This window comes from Dromiciops gliroides, chromosome 6 (genome assembly GCF_019393635.1).
Source record: "Dromiciops gliroides isolate mDroGli1 chromosome 6, mDroGli1.pri, whole genome shotgun sequence".
NCBI classification, from domain to species: Eukaryota; Metazoa; Chordata; class Mammalia; order Microbiotheria; family Microbiotheriidae; genus Dromiciops; species Dromiciops gliroides.
Genome location: NC_057866.1, coordinates 125,559,339 through 125,583,715, shown reverse-complemented (window position 1 = coordinate 125,583,715; position 24,377 = coordinate 125,559,339). Strand labels below are relative to the sequence as shown.

The 24,377-nt window shown below is 38.1% G+C and overlaps 1 protein-coding gene across 2 annotated transcripts in view; it reads right to left on the bottom strand.

The window, feature by feature from the left end:
- The window catches only part of KIT (KIT proto-oncogene, receptor tyrosine kinase), a 97,538-nt gene that overhangs the window by 27,994 nt on the left and 45,167 nt on the right, over positions 1-24,377 (bottom strand). For both annotated transcript variants that reach the window (XM_043972751.1, XM_043972752.1), the window contains exons 3-7: positions 22,553-22,834; positions 19,844-19,980; positions 15,936-16,098; positions 10,335-10,524; positions 8,667-8,782 (exon numbers count right to left, since the gene is read on the bottom strand). In XM_043972751.1, coding sequence (XP_043828686.1) covers positions 8,667-8,782; positions 10,335-10,524; positions 15,936-16,098; positions 19,844-19,980; positions 22,553-22,834 — 888 coding nt within the window. The remainder of the gene's footprint in view (positions 1-8,666; positions 8,783-10,334; positions 10,525-15,935; positions 16,099-19,843; positions 19,981-22,552; positions 22,835-24,377) is intronic.

The window sequence follows — 24,377 nt, the reverse complement described above, 5'->3', positions numbered from 1 at the left end:
GTGGAAATACTATATTCACCATCGGGTCTAGCTGACATTTTGATTGTTTTTTTTTTTTTTTTACCAAACCAACATTTCCTCAGTCTTTCTTATTCTTTGTTACAAAGAATGGCTGGATAGTAGTTGAGTGGTGAGGTAGAAGAGGAGGGACACATTTAGAAGTGACAGTCATGTAAAAAATATTAAGTTGGAGCTAATCAACATTGACTTTATAGTCCATTCTCCAGGATTGTGTTACATAGTAGAAAGAGTACTGGTGGATCTAAACAGGCAGGCCTCAGTTTCCTCATCCGTAAAAATAAGGGGGAAGGGAGATTGGTTGATCCCTGGAGGATCTGGAAGACCTTTATTTAAGCCACTACCATTAGAACTATCCTGAGCACACAACTACACATATAGCCTCTTTCTTGGGGGCAGCTAGGTGGCGCAGTGGATAAAGCATTGGCCCTGGATTCAGGAGGACCTGAATTCAAATCCGACCTCAGACACTTGACACGCACTAGCTGTGTGACCCTGGGCAAGTCACTTAACCCCCATTGCCCTGAAAGAAAAAAAAAAGACCCAGTATTCTTTTTTTTTTTTTTTTTGGTGAGGCAATTGGGGTTAAGTGACTTACCCAGGGTCACACAACTAGTGAGTGTCAAGTGTCTGAGGCCGGATTTGAACTCAGGTCCTCCTGACTCCAGGGCCGGTGCTCTATCCACTGCGCCACCTAGCTGCCCCGAGACCCCATATTCTTTAGAAGCCAGAGGCAATGTGGAGGTAATGCATTATCTTTAATGTTATTTCCCTCTGCTGAAAACATCTATTTCTGATGATGAGCTAACAGTCCAGGATTTTGGTGTCAAGAACTTTCTTTTCCAAGTCTTCAGGAAGGGAGAGACAGGAGCCAGGGTGGGTTAGTCAGGTCAGACCACCAATACCACCCACAACTCCCTTGCAACCCAGATAGAGACAGCCCAAGACTTTGAATGACTACAAGATGATTGAGTGACTACTCGATTTGTTTTGGGATAAAATGCCAACTTTCTCTGGGCCTCAGCTTTCTTATCTGTAAAACGAAGAGGCTGGACTAGATAATCCCTAGGATTTGGTCAGACTTTTCTCTATTCCTCACCCACAACTCCAATTCCATGCCTTTTTCACAGGCTGTCCCCCCAAGCTTGGCATGTATTCCTTTCTTCATATTTGCCCCATGGAACCCTTAACTTCCCTCCAGAAAAAGCCTCAGCAGCGACCTACACAATGCCTTTCCTACCCCCCCTACTAATATCCTCCCTCATTAACTACACATTTATTTGTATTTACTCTATATAGATTTATCACTCTCAGCTCTGAGATTCATCATCACTTCACAAAGCTGTTACAAGGATCCAATGAGATTTTCAGGCAAAGCTCTCTGCAAACCTTAAAGCTCTATGAGATAAACTAATATTATTAAAGGAAGAAAAGGCCCGACTTTATAGTCCATTCTCCAGGATTGTGTTACATAGTAGAAAGAGTACTGGTGGATCTAAACAGCAGGCCTCAGTTTCCTCATCCATAAAAATAAGGGGGAAGGGAGATTTGAAGAGATTGTCCCTACCGTCTCTGCTGGCACTAAAACTTGTCACGGCTAACCACCTCTAAATGCTCCTTTATTTTCTTGTCACTCCTATGGTATCACAGTAATTACAAGAGCTGCTTCCTACTTCAGAGTCTCAATAGTCAGTTATCCAAACATTCTCAGACCCGCATCAGAATCTCAGGATCTTTGCCAAAGGGATGGCAGGCATGGCTGGTGGACAGATTGAAATCTTATGCATGACTTTTTACAGTAGCAAAGAACTGGATGGAAATAGAGTGGTGACAATCAATTGAGGGGAAAGCTGAATAAAGTCTGGTAGACAAAGAAGCAGGATGCTATTATGAAGTAAATTTTGAATGAGGAATGAAGAGGAACTTGAGAAGACCGGTATGAACTGATGGAGGATGAAATAAGCAGAAACTAAAGAAAGTTACACACCATTACTACAAGGGTGTCAATCACAAGATTACTAGAAGGAAGGCAAATTCTTAAGCAAATTAAAAACTAATAAGAGAATCTGAGAACAGATTAATGAATCACAATCCCTTCTCTCAACAGAGAAATAAGACAGATTATATAGATTGTCAGGCTGAAATTTTTCCTTTTATGGAACAGGGGTGGAGTGTGGTAGTGCCATTGCTATTTGGAGGGAAGGGAAGGAGGGAGGGAATTTCAAGACGTTTCTAATGAAATGTAAAGGGCACTGACTAGGCTTTAAAAAAAATCATAAGTGGGGCAGTGGATAAAGCACCAGCCCTGGATTCAGAAGGACCCAAGTTCAAATCCAGCCTCAGACACTTGATACTTACTAGCTGTGTGAGACCCTGGGGAAGTCACTTAACTCTCACTGCCCCGCCAAAAAAAAAAAAAAGAATACAAAAATCACAGGCATATTTCACTTGTGGGTCTATAGAAGCCTATGGCCAATATGTAAATGGACAACTCTATCAGGCTTCTTAACCTAGGGCTTGGGGGATAGTAGTCCATAAACTTGGATTTAAAAAAAAAAGTTTAATAACTGTATTTCAACAAAATTGGTTTCCTTTATAATCCTATGTATTTTTTGTGCATTTAAAAAATATCATTCTGAGATGGGATTCATAGGCTTCACCAGACTGCTGAAGGGGTCCATTCTTGGGGTAGTAATTCACTAGAAAAAGAGAAGAACTTTCTCCCTTGAGTGCTTTCTCCTTAAAACCAGCGTTTACCTCGATTTACCTTTGGCAAAGAAAAGTAAAAGCAGACCAGGTTTTTGTGAGGGGCTTGAGGGGCACAGGAAATTTTCTCATTAAATGGCCTCTTTCTGGGCAATTTATCGCTTTGGCTGCTTCAGTATACTTTATGATCTATAAATAATCACTAACACCAGACAGGATGTTAATTATATGGTGTAGTGATTCAGAAATAATACATTATTTAAGCATTTCCTCAAATTGTTTCGAAAGCCTCTATAACAGCTAGCCATAAACGGAATGAAATCGGTGGCTTTGGGAAGAGTGAATTTAGTACCATTCTGGAATCCAATCTAACTCAACATTTATGATGTCTTAGGTGACTCCACGGATGAGTGTCAGGTTCATCAGTTCTCAGTCTCTTCATCATCTTGCCCTACTTCCATTGTTAAAGAGTTAAGTATGAGAAAGAGGTGTACTCCAAAAATTAAAAGAAATTCATCTATGACTTCTAAATAATTTAAGCTATTAATTTACCCCATCTAATTTAATTAAGGCTTTTAAACCTGAGTTGAACTGTAACTTCAAAATGGCATCAGGCCATGACTAAAAGTACCATTTCAAAAGTCCTCTTTCTTTAATAGTAGGAGTTCACCTTTATATAGGCTTTAAAAGTTATGAAACACTTCACTGTGACCTTGTGAAGTAGATATTGTAAGTGTTATTACCCCGGTGGTATGGTAAAGTCAAAGAACTGCTAAGTGCCAGAAGACGGACAAGAACCTTACTTAGACTTCTGGGTCCAAGGGGTTTTTTCACTGGAACTTAGTATGTGTTCTTCTAAAGCAGGGGTTCTTACCCTGGGGTCCCTGTATAAAGGGGCCCATGAATTTGGATGGAAAAAAATATCATAGCTTTATTTTCACTAACCTCTCATTGAAATTTAGCATTTCCTACAATCATTGGCAAACGTTATTTTGAGGATTCCACAGGCTGTTCACCCTGACAGCCAATAGAGATAAATAATTGGTGAGAGCCCTTACATAAAAGAGGTCTCACATTCTGGAGGGGACAGCCACTGAATTTAAAACATTTAATCATAATTTAGTTTTCCAGAAGGCCAAAGTATATGTGATTCAGAATATAAATGGTTCCCAATGAACAAAGATAAACTCTAAAATGGTTTTGTTTATGGAGGTGGCATTAAAGCACTGTAAGTGATCAAGTTTAGGAAATGGCAGAGAGGAGCTTTTTCTTCTGTTCTCAGCATTGGATCAAAATGATGCTGTAAATGTTCTATGGATAAAGAAGGAGAATTTGCTTTTCTATAGAGGCAAATCAGGGAACAAAGTCTTTCCTCTGAGTAGCCACAAGCTACCCTGAGAATCTCAGAGAAGGCATTTGTCCTCTGCCTGTAAAAGGAGATATTATTCAAGAATAATACCTGGGAAGAAAGCACTTACTTTAGAGACCATTTTTTATAAGTTTATTGGCCCTTATCACAAAACTACAGGCAACTGTGGGTGATCGAAGGCTAAGCCAGTGGGACACAAGTCCTTGACAGGATCTACCAAATTAGAAAGGCTTCAGCTCATAGACAGCTTCTGAGGATCAGCCTAGAACAATCTGGCTCATTAACCAAGTCTAAAAGATGATGATTTTTTTTTCATGTCACAGCAGTTCCGAGATATTATTGACTAACTGAGGTAGCACAGTATAGTCAAAATAGCCACTGAACTTAAGAGTCGAGAAAAAGACCTGAGACCTCAGAGCATTATTAGACTATGCAACACTGAGTATGCCATTTTACAAGTGTGAAGCCCATTTCCCTCAGCAACTGGGAACAAATTTAAGGAACAAATGAAAATATGCACTTCAAGTGCTCTGTATCAGCTATTTTGAAAGGTAATATTATTGTTCACAATGTGCTAGATCTTTGAGTCAAGGGTGGGATGGGTCTGAATCCCTGTCAATTACTTAAAGACTGACAAATCAAGCCTTGGTTGGAGGGCTTACAAAGTATGCTAATGACAATTAAGCAAATTCAGAGTCTAGAGCCTAAATTTGAGCATGAAGGGGCAACAGGATCCATCTAGTAAAACTGGCTCACTCTAGACATGAGGAAAACAACGTCCAAAGAAGAAAAGGGATTCCATTTAAAGTTAATAAGGGATTTAAAAAAACTTATTCAATGATCAGTAGCCAGACTTACAGATGGCTTCCCAGGCATAAATTGGATTTCCTAGAATCCAAATATTAGCGAGTCCAAATTATACTTCCACTGGATTTCTTAAAGGTAAAGCTATCCAAATGAATATACACTGAATACCAAACATTAGGAGTTTGGAGTTCAATGCAAATGTTGCCACTTAATCCCTGTCATTTTAAAAGTTAGCTTTTCTTTTTAGAGTAGCAAAAAAGGAAGGGAAATTCATCATGGCCAACCTTAGGTATTAATAATGACGATTTTACCAGTTTCAGGGTTTCTTTTGTTTTAAAGAAGAAATGGGGGGGGCGGCTAGGTGGCGCAGTGGATAAAGCACCGGCCCTGGATTCAGGAGTTCCTGAGTTCAAATCCGGCCTCAGACACTTGACACTTACTGGCTGTGTGACCCTGGGCAAGTCACTTAACCCCCATTGCCCCGCAAAAAAAAAAAAAAAAAAAAAAGAAGAAGAAATGGAAAGCAAGGAGATGCCAGTCAATTGGGGAATGGGTAAATGGAGTGTATTAAAGAGGAGAAAAGGAAGTCCTAAATGAAAACACTGCAAAGTGAAGCAAGCAGAACAAAAATGATACATACAATATCAATACCGACACAAATAGAATGAACACCCCTGACGAAAGAAAGCCTGAAACTAGTAATACTGTCTCATTAGAATAGCCTTCTTTACAGAGCTGGAGAACTCTAGGTGTGGAATATGGCATATACCATCACAGTCAGTTGATATATTGACTAGTTTTGCTCAACTGCTTTTTCTGGTATTTTATTTTTATCTTACAAGGTGATGGCTCTCTGGAGAAGGGGAAAAAGGGGAAGGGAGCTATCTGGAAATTAAAATGATGTTTTTTTAAAAAAAAGACCAAGATATGAATAATTTTTTTTAAAATTTAGGTACTTACAACATTTTTTAAAATGTCAACACATCCCCTAGGATCCTAGGCAAGTGACTTGCCCTCTCTAGGAATTGGTTTCCTCATGAATAAAATGAGATGTCAAGCTTAAATGATTATATGTTTCCAGCCCTCTAAAGTGATATGATTCTTAACTGAGCTTACGTGTGCTCAGACCACACAATGGAATGAAAATTATTCCTTTTGATTAATAAGTTCATAGATGAAAAAAACATGAGAGAATGGACAAAACTGTTCGAAGCTTTAAAAAAAGCCTTGTCCTTAATGTAATATCCTTAACTCAAGTAAAAATATCTTTCCAATTAAAAACCAAAACACTTTACACACTTTGTAAAGAACTGGGAAGCATTCCAGTATGGAGAAAGTTCTCCATTTCCTACAATAATGCTACCTCTAAGAACAAAACTCACGCTTTTGAATACTATAGTTCTGGACAATGCCTGAAGTCATTTTGGCTGTTCTCAAATCTGAATCAGAAGGTTAATGGGCTGGGATCCAAAAAAAAATTAAGGTAGGGGGGCGGTGGGGGCAATGATGTAGAGAGTCAACTAAGGGGCTGCCACTTTAAAAGGAAATCTGTCTCCAAGTTATAGATAGAAGAGAAATTGACACAAAAAGACACAAAGGAGAAAGCAATTTTCATTGGTTCAGAAAGCATGCAAACTTCAACATCCATGTCAGCCAACTACAAAAGATTTGCTTTAGGTTTATGAGAGCATGTAATTTTTGAGGTAACGGGATTATAGATATTACATCTATAGACAGTCACCAACTTTATACAATCCCTTTGAAGGAGTCACCAGAACCAGCTCACACCCCCAGGGCCACAGGCCCTCTCCCCTTTGCCTCCCCACCACTGCACCTAAGACTACCTCCCACCCCCTTCCCTAAGTCTCTCCTAAGGATTTCCTGTTCTCTAAACCACAAACTTCTCAATTCTCAGCTAAGACAGGCTAGCAACAACTTTTAACCTATACAAGCCTCTTTCTTCTTCTGCAAAATTTGGACAATACTTGAACCTACCTCACAGGGTTGTTATGAGAAAAGTGAATTGCAAAAAGTGAGGATCTCCGATGTCTACAATTTGGATGTTCCTTATAACAATGCAGACTGAATGGTGACCACATCCTCCCATTATTTCCCCATAGGGAGTGATCCAATGTACCAAAGGCCTTTATTTTCTCCTAATGTTGCCACAGCACCTGCAGAGTGCTTGGACATCCCACCATCCCTTGGCCTTACTATGTGGCCAACCTCTACTTCCTCTGAAAACAACTTTTACTCTTGCTCTTCTAAGTTCCTCACTGGTTATAGGCCATAGTCTACTATAGGCCATCCACTCTACGCCTTGTCGTTTCCCACTCTGTAACATCCATTTTCAATTCTTAGACACTTGTCAAGTTCCCCATCTTACATGTCTATAGCAACATCAAAAGAGTTTTGGTGGAAAAGAGATAGGCCTTTGTTTCTTGGAAAAGTACAGGGATCATTATGGGAACTTTGCAGTTTCCTAAAGGCAATTTAATCTATTCTCCTATTCCTGTTTATTTCTTGTATTGTCTGTCCTAGGAAGGCGGGTTGATGAATAAACATTGAGTTGTCCATCCAAATATATGTAATAATCAGGGCTATAGATATTTTCCATCTTTCCAGTGAAGATGGGTAGGCCAAACTTTTTTCACTGGTTACCAATTTCTTCTGTTTTACCGATTCAACTAGAACAATGTCATTAAAACAAGGAAATGCTTGGATGACTTTACTAGGTAGACCAGGATTCCCTCTTCATCTTGGACTCTTGTGCTGGATCTCTTCCATCACAGCGGCCAACACCTTTGGTGATCAGCTCCTTATTTTATGCCTCACTCTGATGTTTATGCTGAGGGAGGGCTATTGAATATCAGCGGTATTTCACTTACTTTTTCGTGGGCATGAATGGTTTTGAAAATCGCCTCAGAAGGTGTGAAGAAGCTGAAGTCTGCATTGGTAGAAGTACCCATACTAATGCCAATCTCCTTAAGTAAGGTTATGAAAGCCCAAACAGACAAAGATTTTGCAGCCAAAAATCAAAGCTTTCACACACATACATTTAGGCTTTCATGAATAAAGCCTAAATAAGTAATAAATAATAATAAAGCTTTTCGATTTCTTAACTAAATTTGTGTGTGTGTGTTTATATTAGCACTCTGTGTACTAATCATGGAGAGAATTCCAACCACAGAAACCCCCTCCATCCCTGAGTAACTTACTGTCCCTCAGAGTGGTGAGTTAAATGATTTGCCCAGAGTCACACTGTCAGTTATGCATCAGAGACAGAATTTGAACCAAGTCCTGACAAACCAACTCCAAAGAGAGCCCTCTTTCCACTATCTCATTTACCACACTGAAGGGTATGATGCACATCAAACTGTTCACACTGAAATACATACTACTTAAAGGACAAAAAACTTATATGACTACTTCTTTCTCAGCCTCTAAATTTCCATTTTAAATAACAAATACAACTATATGAAGTTTCTTTTGTTTTTTCATTTCTACCACACCTAAGGTTATCTTAAGAAAAGAGAAAAAAAGCAAACCAACTTGGAGGAACACCTCCAAGGTCAAACAGTAATAAGTAGCAGTGCCAAGAAATGAACTCCCAGGTGCTGTGTTCTCGCCACTTGTCCATGCTATTTTTCTTAAGGTCGCAATTACCATTCAACATATTTACAAGAGCACATATTCTATTCTGCAGCTGTTACAAACATGAGTCACTTAGAAAAAAAATTACAAAGAATCATTGAATTTTACTTACTCTTTACATAAACATTAAATGTTACAGAGGCACTGACATCCGAATTAGACACTGAAAAGATATAAGGTCCTCCTTCAGTTCCCTTTAATCTGTTAAGGTGAAGTACACTTATATACCTACAAAGAAAATAAAAATAAATGATCACAGACCTGTGGAATCATGCATTTTTAACATCTCCAATTGGAAATATGACATTTTAATCACTTGAAAAATACTCAAAATTTTTAGAGAGACTTCTCATTAGGAAATTCCATCAGTCCAGGACTTAGATCCAAAAATTCCAGCCTCATTTAGGATTTTACACTTCTGATCTTGAAACCAAACAAATTCTTGGAGAAGTCAATTTTGTATATCATAAGTAAATCAAATTTTTGTAGGCATGAATGGAATGAATTTCTAAAGGCATAAATGTAGGTGAAACAAGGCACAAAAAATATAGTAACAACTGATTTCCTAAATTATAGGTGATATATGTATTTTATTTATGTGTATATAGAAACATAATTCAACTAAAAAGTAGGCGATTGATTTGTTATCTAAAATAAAAGGTTTTGGGGGGCAGCTAGGTGGCACAATGGATAAAAGCACCAGCCCTGGATTCACGAGGACCTAAGTTCAAATCCAGCCTCAGAGACTTGACACTTACTAGCTGTGTGACCCTGGGCAAGTCACTTAACCCTCATTGCCCTGCAAAAGAAAAAAACCAAAAACAACAACAACAAAAAAGGTTTTCATCTAAAATAAAGTTTTCTTGCTACCCTAACATGTCCACTTATAGAGAATTTAATTAAAATACTACAAACTACTATCCACTGAATTTTGATCAAGCAGAATGAAAATAAAGCCCAAGATGATAATGTAAGGGCAATGGAAAAAAACTGATTTATAAAAATTCTTTTCTCTACAATTATGCTTATAAACATTTGATAACATGAGTCATTTACTCAGACTTCTGTTGCCTTCAACTAATTTTTTTTTCTTATGCCCCTCTCTCAGGAGGAAGAAGAAAAATAATAAAGTAGGTATTAGAGTTGTGTGTTTTTATTTTTTGTTTTTTGGGGTTTTTTGGGAGGCAATTGGGGTTAAGTGACCCGCCCAGGGTCACACAGCCAGTAAGTGTTAACTGTCTGAGGCTGGACCTGAACTCAGGTACTCCTGACTCCAGGGTCGGTGTTCTATCCCCTGCGCCATCTAGCTGCCCCCAAGTTGTGTGTTTTTAAAAGCACACATATGTACACACAGCTTCCAGACTTTACTTTGAAGTCAGTCAACATTCAACCCAATGTCTTCTACTTTCAAAATTCATAATCGAACCCTAAGGTCTTTGAGGTCTGATCTATCGCCATAGATGTCAAAATTTGAAGCATTATTCATGAAAAAATACGTACAAAAAAAGAAAAATATATTAGCCTTTTCTGGAAATAAATTTCAACAGAGTTTAACAAAAAGGGTCTTCTGCTTTGAAGGCACCATTCCCTCAAGAATTCTCGACTTCTCTGAGGACACTTAACGATAGTCAAAGCAGAATAAAATACCTATGTACCTCTTAGCTCCCCCTACTCCATCCACATCCCCAACTAGATGGTAACCTCTTAGAAGAAAACCACCGTGCCTTGCTTATAAATCTCTGCATAATCCCAAGTATCCAGTCTGCCTTCTTTCCTTTACCTGATAGTGCTCTGGTTTCCTGGCTTGGCATAATCATCCCATTTGTCAGTTAGTGTTTCATCCGTATATATCCACTGAAGCTGTTTGGGTTTGGGAAATGCTTCATATTCAACCACTAAGTCTATGTTTTCTCCATCATTTATGAATATTGTGGTATTCATCATGGGAAAAATGTTAATGAATCCTTTTTCTAATGATAACAGAAAAAAAGAATCAAGGGGGAAAAATTAACAATGACATTTCCCAAATCCTTCATTCATCAGACAGAATTCTCACTCCATATAGATTAATTCAATCCCCCCAGCAAAAAATTCATTTTCAATAGGGAAATTAAGTCCTGTACCACTTCGTTGATTCATTGATTCAAGCAACTATTAAAAGTCTATTTTGGACAAGACACTGTATGAAATGCTTGGTAAACAGTGTGATAGACTAAGTTTCATTAGGCCACAATTCCTGAACTCATGGAGTTTACAATCCAGGAAAGAGAGAAGACACAAACCTGTAACTACAAATACAAAATTTTATTTGGGTACATATTTCACAAAGGAGCTTTCTTAAAGCCATATGACCAAGAAAACCACATTACCTCTGGGCTGCCAAGATAAATAGTTAGATGAGTTACATGAGATTTATTGTGAAAAGAACCAAAAAGACAATAGAGAACACCAATTATGACTATGTAAGTAAGTAAAGACACCACCAAAGTCTGGAGGAATATACAGAAAAAGGGGAAAGGATTTAGAAGGGGACATGGAAACAGTTGAACTATCCTGTTAAAGATAATGTACATGGGGCAGCGAGGTGGTGCAGTGGATAGAGCACCGGCCCTGGATTCAGGAGGACCTGAGTTCAAGACCGGCCTCAGACACTTAATACTTACTAGCTATGTGACCCTGGGCAAGTCACTTAACCCCAATCGCCCCGCAAAAATAAATAAAGAAATTAATTAATTAATAAAGATAATGTACATATTTTGAAAATTGAACTATAAATGACTAGGCTTATAGTTCCACATTCAAGCATCTTTAAAATTTCCAAATATTTTTTCTATGTAGAGTTGTCAAGTATGAAGCAAAAATAGATGAAAAATATATTACTGTATTTTAAATTTGCTAATATGTACAACATTCTATGTTAATATACCAAAAAAGAAAATCAGTTTAGAAATGGACTCCAGAGAACCTTAAATCTCTACTTCCCACTCCTCAATCAGTCTTCTTTACCTAGAGATGGTCAGTTCTCTGTGATATGAAGCTCAAAATATGTACTTCTCTGAGTTGGTCTTAAAATTTATTTATTTAAACTTTTTTTGTTAGTTTTGGCTTCATCCCATTAAAGAAATTAAGTTTTTGGTGGGTATATTGGTTAGTTTTGCTGAACTGCTTTCCTCTCCCCTCCCCCCCCTTTAAAAATTCTTTATACCATAGGATAGCTCTTTTATATATTGAGAAATGAAGGTGACATAAGAGCAAATATTATAAATAAACATTTTAAAAATAAAGAGCAAAGTTCCATAGGAAATTAGCCTCTTTCTTAATATAGCCAATTCTCTCACCCATATCAATTTCATAGAGATTAAAAATTTTTTAAAACACCCAAAAAAACGGTATCTATTCAATCCTTTTAAGAAGAATATGAATTGACTTAGGAAGGATCAACTCCTAATAAATCACCTAAATGCTTCTCTTTACTTCCCAATTTCCATCATAAACCATTGTGGAAGCTACAAAGTAGTTGAAAACATTCTCGTCAACTATTGGACAATGACTTCCTAAATTAATTTAGGTTAATTTCTAAAGTCACAATACTCTTGAAAATGGATACTTCCACAAGTTCTCAAGCTCATAACTCAAAGTGCTATTTGGCAAAATGTCTAGAAATGTTTGCCAACAATATTTGCATTTAAAAGATTTCTCTTAGGTTTTCTATGTAACAGCCTTATCTTAAATCCCCTGTGGTTTTTCCCCCTGCTATCTTCTTTCACATGCTCAGTGTAATGCTTTTGTCCAGTAGCTGCATCACATTTCTTACCCAGGAAATGAAAATATTAACAGAATTACATGATTCCTTATGGGTTGCTGTTATAAAGAGACATACCCTGGGATCTCTGTACTAGGAATTGTTTGATATCATTTTCATACCCACACTAATGAAATGATCAATGCCTTTCCTCCGTCTTTTCCAAAGCAGACCTCCCTTCACCCAACCACGCCCCACCAAAAACCACCCACAAAACATACAAAACCAGGGTCAGGTTTCAAAGCTGTATGCTCTTCCAGTTATACACCATTGTATTCTTGGAAACAGATGAATGGATTAGGGGGAAAAAATCCGATTACATACCAAGATGTGCTTATAACAGTTTTACTAATTGCTTTCTGAGGCTGATATCATACCAACATGCTCCCTAATCAACTTAGCTAATTAGCACTTATGGAGTTTAATATTTAAAAAGCATGGCCTTCTATTCAAATTAATAAAAGGGCTTGCAATCACGTTTGGGGCCAAAATAGTCTCCTGTCTCTGTATCCTGGCACCATAATTGTTAGCAAAGTATCTCTTCCATGTTCAATCTGATGAAGTATTTTCCATTATGACATGGGAAGAGATGCCAAATTATAAAACAGCAATTGAACTACAGTGTGCCACAAACCTCTAACACTACCATATAAAACATTTATTGAACAAACTTAAAAGTGAAAACAGAATGAAACCCAACACCACATCCATTGGGTTACTACCGTTCTCCACAAAGGGTTTCAGCTGTGCTATCAGTATTGATGGAGGACACACACTGAGATTCTGGGAGGAATTCCGAAACAAGTTTGATACTACATAGAAATGGGGTCTGGACCTGCAATTTCATTGCTCTACAGAATGTCACAGAAGAGGAAATTCCCTCTGTAGACTTTCATTGTTACTTTCTCTGCAACTTATAGTCTTAAAGAATTACCTAGAACCCTGAGGGACTAATTAAGCCCAAGGTCTCATAGACTTTTTTCAATGGTGGAGTTTGAAGATGGGTCTTCTTGGCCGGAAGGAAAGTTCCCTTTCTACTATTCCTTGTTGTCTCTGATATTAGATATAACAGCAAAGTTTGGGCTTTTTGGAGAGAGACGGGGGAGAGAAGGAGTTATTGTTATTTTAAACTTTTGAACCTTTCTCATTGAGTCAAACTATGTAAAACCACTTCATCCAAGCAGATTTTCACCTGGTACCAGAATGTCTATAACTTACAAATATTCATATGGTGGGGGTTGACTAACACCTCACAGATACACACACAAAAAAATCATAAAGTTATTTGGTTGTGGCTAAAGCTATTTGAGAAGACAGAGGAGAGAAGGAATAGCTGGTCCTGCCCATTTTAAACTGTTTTGTTTTTGTTTTGTTTTGTTTTGTTTTTTAGTGAGGCAATTGGGGTTAAGCGACTTGCCCAGGGTCACACAGCTAATAAGTGTTAAGTATCTGAGGCTGGATTTGAACTCAGGTACTCCTGACTCCAGGGCCAGTGCTCTATCCACTGCGCCACCTAGCTGCCCCGTTTAAACTGGTTTTTGCTTTTTGCTTTCTCTACCCTCTCAAGAGCAGTGACTGGTTTTACAATGGTCTTCCTATCAAAGGAGATAAGCGTAAAGTACAGGATCGAATAATACATCTAGCTTGAAGGATCAGGGAGTTGAGAAGGCTGTTGAGCAAAGGACCTGAGTATCCCAGTTAAAAGGAGATCTCAAGTTAGGTAGAAGGGAATCTTACAGAGAATCCAATCAACTTGTTTCATGAAAGAGGAAACTGTTCCAGAGATTAATTACCAAGTTCACATAGCTAGTTAGTGGAAGAGGTGGAATGAGAACTAAATTTCCTGACTCCCCAAGCCAATTCTCTTTCTTCTACAGGGCACAGAGTAAATGGGAGCTGAATGAGTTCACAATGAAGCAAGATAGGAAGCCAATCTCACCACCTAACTTATTTGCTGAAAGGCTAAGAAGTCTTTAAATTTATCTGTTTAAGTCTCTAAATTCATCCTGGACAACTTGATGGCTCAGCAGATAGAGTGCAGGGCCTGGAGTCAGGAAAACCTAAGTTCAAATCTGGCCTCAGAAGCTTACTAGTTGTGTGACCTTGGACAAGTCGCTTAACCCTCTTTGCCTCAGGTTTCCTCATCTGTAAAATGAGCTGGAGAAGGAAATGGCAAACCATTATGGTATCTCCAGCAAGAAAACTCCAAAATGGAGTCGTAAAAAGTCAGACACAACTAAAACGAATGAACAAATGCATTGTATATGCTACAACTGCCTAGGGTAGACTGCACAGCTGACCTGAAGATGAGAGATATCCCAGTGCACTGACAAAAGTGTTAACTACTCACATCTATATATGTACTCTCAAGTTTAGGAAATCAAGGGATTTTCCCAAATTAAATATGTTTAATTAAAGTATCAGTTACAGCTTAAATTCCGTATGGTAGCAAATGACAATGTCAAGCCGGTCCCTGTCCTAGGGACAGATATTAAAAGGTCAGAGAGAAAAATATAAAGATGCCGTATAGACAATACCATGAAAAGCAGTGTGGTTTAGAGGATGGAGGGTTAGGTATCTGTCAGGAAGTCCTTCCTCTGAAATATACTAGCAGCATGCCTATGATTAAATCACTTAACCTCTCAGTGTCCTGGGGAAAACACTTAAATGCAAGTTAGAAAAGTGCTGTCCATCTGCATTCATCCTTTCTTCACTCCACACTGATGAAACTGAAGGTCCTGATTTCCCCTGACCACAGCCCTTCACCTTCATACTTCCCACAAGACTATCATATTCCAGTTTGGGATCCTTAGTTTCAATTATTCCCCGTAAACACCCTATAAACTCAGTAGACGTCCTTCTACCACAGTTGTGTCAAAAACCTTTGACTGTACTTAAGCATCCCTGTGAGCCACAGATCAATGTAGAAAAACACATTTTAACATTATTTATGTTCAACTGTATTTTTATTTATTTTGTTAAATATATTCCAATTACATTTTCCCAACCAATTCTGGTTTTCAAAGTCTCAAAGTCTTCCTGGGGGTTCAGAAGGCAAGCTACAGCTACAAGCTTCATGTTAAACAGGAAATGCACTTAATATAGACTTGTTGACTATAATGAGGGTAGGAGAACAGAAAAGGTCAATGACTGTCCCAAGACATTAGTTAGCATTAGGTTTTGCAGTGGAGAAATCCTCTCCATTTTTCTAAAGTAGAATCACAAAAGAAGCCCAAGATTTTTCTAAATTAGAAGCATCAGTTTACGTTGGCAAACTTGGTCGAGACTTGTATGAGGAAAAAAAAAAAACCACTCCCACACAACCCACAGGTCTCAACTGAAACAACCTTATTTATGTCTTCACACACCCTTTTAGAAAATTTTAATTGGTATAGTCTGGCCTATATGTTCCAGCATAAAGAGGTTACAAAAATATATGGTGTGCCCGCAATGGTCTGTTTTGAAGAAAAAGCTCAACATTCCATTTTAGTGAGGGAAAGAGGAAAAAAAAGTACCAACCCCAAAATTTCATCTCCAACCATAGACAATGATTTATATGTTCCTACATGAGATACTTACCTACTACTTTTAAGGTGACTGTGACATTTGCCGGTCCAAAAGTATTATTGGCAAAACACATGAAGACTCCAGAATCATTAACTCTCACTGAACTGATTTTCAATTCATGTTGACGTTCATAGGCATAATCACCAGAATGCCAGCTTTGAGTATGTATGTTAATCTGTGGGTTATAGGAGAGGGGAAAGAAAAAAAATCAGAGATTAACATCTAAAAGAGATGCAAAAATCTTTCTTAGATAAATTAAAAATAGCAGCAATTAACTTCATCGTATTAATATTCATGTCCTACATTGCTTAAGAAGGAATAATAAAGCATCATGACAAATCTGTCACCGGAACCTCTCTTCATATTACAATACCATATTGAAAGTATGTCATTATAGAGAAGAGAAAAGAAAATGCATATGAATACATTTCTTACAAGTAAATATGCAATCCAAAACTCAAAATACCACAAAGATCAAATGTATAGTCTTTCTGACAATGAGCCAATATTCCCTCTAATATAAAATAGATGTATATCCATCTTCTCCAATAGATTGTAGGCTCCTTGAGGGTAAATTATCTTTGTATTCTAAAGCATCTGGTGTATGTAGCACAGTGCCTGATGCATATCTTAACAAATGCTTGTTGATTGTGTGATTGACAGGTTAACACTGGTAGAGCCTCTAAATTATATGGGATGACAAGGTGAATGGCATATCCAAATGAAAGCAAAAGAATGTTATTATAAAGGCATTCTGCTAGGTTTTCAACACCTCTGCATTAAGTGATGTCTGCATCTGCTCTGGAATAACTAATAACTCTAGGTCTTCTTTAGCACAACGCTACCCAAAGTTAAAGAAGACTCATACCATGCAAATGAAAGAGGGCTGGACTTGGGAGTCAGGAGACCTCAGACACTTACTAGCTGGCCAGCCATAGCTTAACTTCTCTCTCTGAGCCTCAATAAAATGGTAGCAATATTTTCTAATATATTGTTGTTTATTTGGGGCTGTTGGGGAAAAATACTCTGCAATCTCTGAAGCACTACAGAAATGTGGCTTGTAAAAAAATTATTATTCTGAGATACACCAACCAGAGCTGGTGAGGCAATATCCCAAATTATCTCAAAGTTGGCTAAGGAAGGTTAGCAGTGAAATTACTGCAGTGGTGACACTATCTTCTGGTCTTTTGTCTTTGCCCGATGGGCAGGCATTGGAAGGATTCTTCATTTTTAAAAAGTTGATGCTAACTATAATCCTTTTTCCAGCAGAAGAAATTAAACTACTTGAAGAGCACTCAAAATTTAATTTATGAGTTGTGTCAAGAATCAGTGCAGCTACAAATAGAGGAGCTAAGAATGGTTTATATAGTTTTTAATCCAAATCAAGAGACACTTGCCCTGCCACTAACTACCACTTGACCACAGATAAGTCACTTTCCCTGTGCGGGCCTCACTTTTCTTATCTGTAAAATGAGCAGGTTGGGTGAGATGACCTCCAAGGGATCCTTCCAGCTCCATGATTCTGTGAAATCAGCCTTTGCCATAGCAAGAGCTATCGTTTAAATCGCTAGCAGTAATCGACTACTGAGAATTGGGGCCTTCAAAACAAGGTTTGCAAGCAGAGATAGTAAGGGCAAGTGACATTTTCACATTAGCCTTTATCCAGTTCAGTGTTTGACAGACATTTCCTGTGGCTGAGTTAATGTCACTGAGCAGAGAACAGACTCAACTCTAAAGCTGCCTTCTGATAGCTAGCTTTCTATTTCCTCCAACATGATAGGGAATTTAAGTCATTCAGGGATATTCAAGAAGTCACTGCTAGAAATAAATAATTCCTCTCCACAGATGATGTAAAAATTACTACCAGACACCCAAACACCACTGTTAAGGGACCCGTCAAAAGTAATTTTAAGGACAAATGAAAATAAACAATGTGGTTTTCCAGGGTTAAAACTCATCAGGATTTAATGAGTTGTAAATAATGCCGAAGACTTCTCTGGTTGAAAAAGAATATTCAACTTTAAATCCATTCACACCAATGATTCCAAATTGTTTATGAAGTTTATAAAGTATATTTTATATTAAAAAAAACACCTGCAAAGTCAACAAAAAGTCTTTCCTATAGAGAAAAATATAAAAATAAAAGAGTGCAAAAATTATTCCTAAATGTGGTCATTCTCAATTAAGGAGCCACAATTAAGAAAATGAAGCCAATAAATGATTTATAGATGACCTTGGCACAAAGCCAGAAGCCCCATCTGCAAGTCACATACTGTGTGCATATGATTCAGTTTTTTCTTAACCCTTGCTGCTTTGGATTGGGATTTCCCCAAAGAGCTTCCACTACTAAGTGCTTATCAACCAGCACCAGTGGATTAATTGAGAATGGCATGCAGGGCTCTGGGGAAACAGCATTCAGAACAAATTTGCCCAAGGCAATTTGATTTGAACATCTCAAAATGGCTAATTTTCTCTATACACAAAGGCTAAAATACACATATAATTTCAATTTTTCCCAGCTGAAGCAAGGGATTATGGAAAGCCAATTAATATGGGATTGTATTCTGTAAGAATAGTAGACAATCCATATATATGCTTTTGCCTTATTAAATTAAATGATATGGGAACTAAACTTGCTTCCTCTGCTAATTCAAACCAATGCCATAGGCCACGGTTCACACCATCATCTTAGTCAATAGCAGGCTTCATTTAGCAAGGTATCATTACAAGTCTACATGAATACCATTATAATGACTTTGTATTGTGTTAATCACCATGGTTACCTGTCTGGTAAAGAGTTCTTAAAACAAGCATGAAACACCCTATGGCATATAGGGCATGCGGAGGGGGAGGGGAGATAGGGAGTTCTCTCTCTCTCTCTCCTCCAACCACCCTCCCACCCACCCAATATCCACTGCCCTTCTTTAATTTCTTAGAATGTTTATTTGGGCCATGAACAGAATTATTTTTAACAGTTTAAAAATTGTGGCCATGACATTATCCTCAAAATTACTAAAAAGATTTTTATAGAGAGAGTTTCAAGAAAGTGTTTATTAAAGACAAAGAAGATTTTAAAGAAGGAACTTTGTGCAGATACAATGAGTTGGTGTTAATGTATCTCCTCTAAAGAGACCTAGGTACCCAAAGTATAGGAAAAGATTCCTAAAGAGGTAACCAACCATTTTATTACCAGGGATTAAGTGAACTAAAAGGTTAGTTAATAGTGTTTCAGTACTAAGTACCCAGTTAAAACAGCAGGAAAACCTCAAGCAAAATTGTAAGGAATATTTGGCAACTGTTTTTTTTTCCTTTTTCTTTTTTTGGCAACTGGTTCTTAATGGATAGGCCATTGCTTACACAGGGGAACTGCAGGACGATTGTTTAACTATGGAAGAGTAAATTTCGTATATCTTTTCCTATCACTTTAATAATAAAAATACAAATGGGATGAATAGCAAATCTTCATATTGCCCATCATGTCAAAATAATGAGTCATTTGTACTTTAAGCATTTTCCCCATAAATCTCACATCAAGTTCATTCAAAAAGAAGTCATGATACCCTTGACATTCAGTTTTCACTCCCAAAGTTGCTTTAAAAACCACCATTCTGGAAGATGCCAGGCTTACAGCTTTATAAACTCATAAATTTCTCTTCTTTGGAAGAGAAGGGGGGGATGCTCAACTTAACAAAAGAACCTCATAGTTCTCTTCCATTTATTTTGCCTAATCAGCTGAAAACTTGTACACAGACAGAGCAGTTGTGACATCCCTAGAATATCTCATCTTTAGGGTTTCTTTTAGAAGCAAAAGAAAAAACAGGAAGAAATCCACATCTAGGGTAAAAATCTCGATGTTAAAATATATTCTCCCTCAAAAGAAACCAAGAGAGTGCAGAAGATGAATACAACCATGAACGTACCCTATCATTGTCTGTTATCCACATGGACACCACTGAGCTTGCCACATCTTTAATCGTGCATATGACCTCAAACGTCTCCCCCTCCCTGAGAAGGTAGTTCGTTTTGAGCAAGCTGACTTCTGGCACACTCTGTGGGGCTGTAAGAAAAGGGTACATGTTTCAATCAGCAATCTCAGGGAAAGGGCTTACCCTTCTGACAAAATTCCACCATTTTAATATCCTACATTCATTTACTAAACTGTGGGACAACACATATCCACTTTAATTTTTAACCACCACATAGTAAAACACAAGCTAAATCAGGTTAGAGCTTTATCACATGCTCATCAAGTCATTCCTTAAGATTTCAACAACAAAAATATGATGTCAAATGATTTTCATTAATATTTATTTTAAAATAAAAGAAGTTTAGGAATATATCTGGAAATACTCTTTAAAAGCCTGGTTAGGAGCCAACTCAAGTTTGGGAAAGACCTAATCTTTAGCCCCAGATAACTGTTATGGTACTCTAAGTCCATGGACAGGCATGATTAAGCTCTTTTAATCAAACAAAAGACATCCCCTTTTTCCCCACATGCCTTCTAAGAACAATGCTTTGTCCATTTCTGATTGTAACTGAGAGGGTCCTTGCCGCATGATCCATTACCTCCAAGTAGGACTGTCATTTTTGCCTCTTGCTTTAAACTTTTTATCCTAAAAAGAAGTCCTCTTCAGGTGGTATATCCTGGATTTCAGGGGTGCTGCTATAAGGCATCTCTAGAGGTTGTTGGGTTTTGTTTGTTTTTTGGAAAAAACATGATTCCTTCATTTATCACCCCACCCCTAGCCCAGGACATCTGGATGGATGCCACAGAAGGGGTCTGCATCCTCAAGTCATCCTGCTTTCTAAGCCCTGATTTCACCCAATGAATCAAATACAACCAAATTCTAAAAAATCTTTCTAGGCTTGAACATGTTCAAACACTAGACTAATTGCTCCAATAAATAAAATGTAAAAATAAATCCTGGCCCATTTACTCCATTAAACTATAAATTACTCCCCTATTGCTGATTAAACAGACTTGAATAGTGTAATGATAAACCTAAATCTCTGCTAAAGTGTTCATGTGATGTCTCATCATGGGATGGAAATGGACTTGGGTTTTCAAAGGCTCTTTGCCAGGGTGGGCATTGGGCCTGACAGGTCTTGGGTCAGGCTGAATAGTCTATATTTTGCTGTCTGGGGAGCAGCCTAGCTGAATTAAGAAAAGGTCTTCATTCAAAGGGTTTACCACAAAGTAAGTTGTAGCTTTTAAAAAACTTGTTGTTGGGGCAGCTAGGTGGTACAGTGGCTAGAGCACTGGCCCTAGAGTCAGGAGTACCTGAGTTCAAATCTGGCCTCAGACACTTAACACTTACTAGCTGTGTGACCCTGGGCAAGTCACAACCCCAATTGTCTCACTAAAAAAACAAACAAACGTTGTTTTGTTTTGTTTTGGGGGAGGGGGGTTAGGGTGCTAAGGAGAACATCAGATTTTAAATGTAGAAAGATGAAAAAGATCTCGGGGTCATCTAGTCAAACCCTTTCATTTTACAGATATAAAATAAGAAAAGTGAGGATTAAGGATTTTACAGATGAGGAAACAAAATGATTAAGTGACTTACTCGAGATTACATAGGTAGTAAGAATAAGAGACAGAATTTGAACCCAGATCTTTGGGTTCCAAAATCAATGCTGTTACCACAGTGAAGGAAGTACTCACATGAACTAAATCATAAGGAATAGCTCACATATTTGTTCAGCACTTTTAAGGCTTATAAAAAACAACTTCACAGCAATACATGGTAGGTAGTCAAATTATACTCATTTTACAAAAAAAAAAAAAAAAAGAAAAGAAAAAGAAAACAGAACCATGAAAAGGTTAATGACCTGCCCAAAGTTCTACCCCTCACAATATCTATGCAACCTCAGACAAATCCCTTAAACTCCTTGGGTCACAGTTTCTTCATCAGTAATATGAAGGGCTTGAAAAATAATTGATATCTAATGGTACCATACAAAGTTAATGTCAGAACTGGGACTCAAACTTAAGACCTCTGATTCCAGGTCCTCCACTGTCCCCACCAGTATCACCCATTAACCCTTTAAAAGCACTGAAGTGATGACATCCCCAAGTAAAGGCAAAATAAATCCAAACTCCAAACTGTCTACTGAATACATCACAATTTCTGAACTTTCGCTAGTCAAATATTAAATATTTAGGGGAACCTTGGAGTTGAGTAAACTCTTGCAAACTTTCTTACAGCTCAAAAACATGCCTCATCCTATGACTCTATTCCTACCTGCATCCATACTCAATTGAACTTCCCCTCAGACTAGGACCACTTTTATAACATGGGATGCTATATAAGGCTAAAAGACTCTAGACAGTACTGAATGCTGATAAAACATTTCACCCTACCACCTCCTTAATCAAATGGATCATAACTAAAATTTTGGTGTTAACCTTTTTCCCCCTTTTCAAACAGTGGAAATAAAATGAAGCTCTGGTGCATAAAAGATATCCCTATAACCCACAGTCAAGTCCATCTATCGAAAACATGAAGAAACCAACTAGGAAGAAGCTGGGATGAGGATGGGGTGATCAGTTAGTGGACTCCTTGGCTGGTGGCCATTTCTAGTAAGGTGGCCCATTCTCTAGCTCCACAATTAAAGAGGGGTTCATTTACCTGGCCTCACTTTTAGGGTCACCCTGTCGGAGAGCTTCAGTCTTCCATCTTGGTAGGCAGAGCACTGGAAACAAACCTTGTTGTGACTTCTCTTCACATTTTTGATGGTGATGCCTTTCTGGACGTCGGGAACAAGCACCAGGTCCTTGGGGAGTGGCTTTCTGTCACATAATTTCAAGGTAAAATTGGATACCTCTGGGTCTGTAACGGCACAGTTGACTAAAGCATCACTGCCTTCTTTCCCATAGAGAAGTGGGTCCAAAAGGAAGAGAGTTTTTGGATCTGTAATATCAAAAGAGAGGCAAGAAAAGAACCCAGAAGGCTTATGAGGATGGATTTTAGGGTTCCTCGTATAAGAGCCATTGAGTCCAAACCTCTTGTTTTACAGATGAACAAACTGGGGTTTCGTGACTTGCCCAGGATCACACAGGTAATAAGCGTCGGAGATAGGATTTGAACACAAGGCTTGGTGTCTCCAAGTCCTATTAGTCATACATCCTGAGTCTTGCTTTTCAGGCAGTAGAAAATGTACTGATTTATTCAGTTTCCATTCTACCCTCTTCCCAAAACCAGGGTGTTAGTATGTGAGATTTCCCACCATTTTCTATTTCTCTCTATCCTATACCCCTATAGGGCATATGTTGACAACTTCTTTTTCTGATTTTCTTGAAAATGGATCTCTAGGTGGTGCAGTGGATAAAGCACCGGCCCTGGATTCAGGAGGACCTGAGTTCAAATCTGACCTCAGACACTTGACACTTACTAGCTGTGTGACCCTGGGCAAGTCACTTAAACCTCATTGTCCCACAAAAAAAGAAAAAGAAAATGGATCTCTCTCATACTTGCATGAAAGAAGGGGTGAGGAAGAGTTCTAGTCTCATGAGAAAGGGAGAGTTTCTACAGAACCATCTCCTCCTTCCCTGACCAGCTTCTCAATCTCCCAGAGCTTCCTGGTTAAGGATACAGCCAGGATGAAGCTAAGTCCAGAGTTTTAGCCTATCTCTAATGTTAGTACAGTTCAGAGCAAATACTGCACATGGGCCCTAAGCCACAATTTCTTTGTCCAAAAGAACTGGCCAAGAGTATCATTCGTTTTACTCTTTCTTTCTTTTTTTTGGTGAGGCAATTGGGGTTAAGTGACTTGCCCAGGGTCACACAGCTAGTAAGTGTTAAGTGTCTGAGGCTGGATTTGAACTCAGGTCCTCCTGAATCCAGGGCTGGTGCTCTATCCACTGCACCACCTAGGTGCCCCATATCATTCATTTAAAAAAAAAAAAACAAAGCAAAGCATTAATCTTTCCCCAATTGTTGTTGAATTGTTTTTAGTCGTGTCTGACTCTTTATGACCCAATTTGGGGTTTTCTTGGCAGCAACACTGGAGTGGTTTGCTATTTCCTTCTCCAGCTCATTTTACAAATGAGGAACTATGACAAACAGGGTTAAATGACTTGCCCAGGGTCACACAGCTGACTCTAAGCCCAGTGCACTATCCACTCTACCACCCAACCACTCCATAATCTTCCCCCCAATATCTGACCCTTAAAAAAATAAATCTTACATATGTCACCTATGTATATGAAACAGGTATCTTTTATATATCAAGACACATCTTAATACCCAACTATAAGACTGAATCTATTAATTAAATATTTAAATATCAGCTAATCTGGTATGGCTTTACATCTGTTTTACATGAAGCTAAGTTGCACATAAAATTATCCATGGATGGATAGATGAAAGAGATAAAAATAACAAATCTGAAACAAGCCAACAAATAGTTCCCAAAGAGCGAGAAGCCCTTTGTTTTTCATCAAAATGTCCTTTA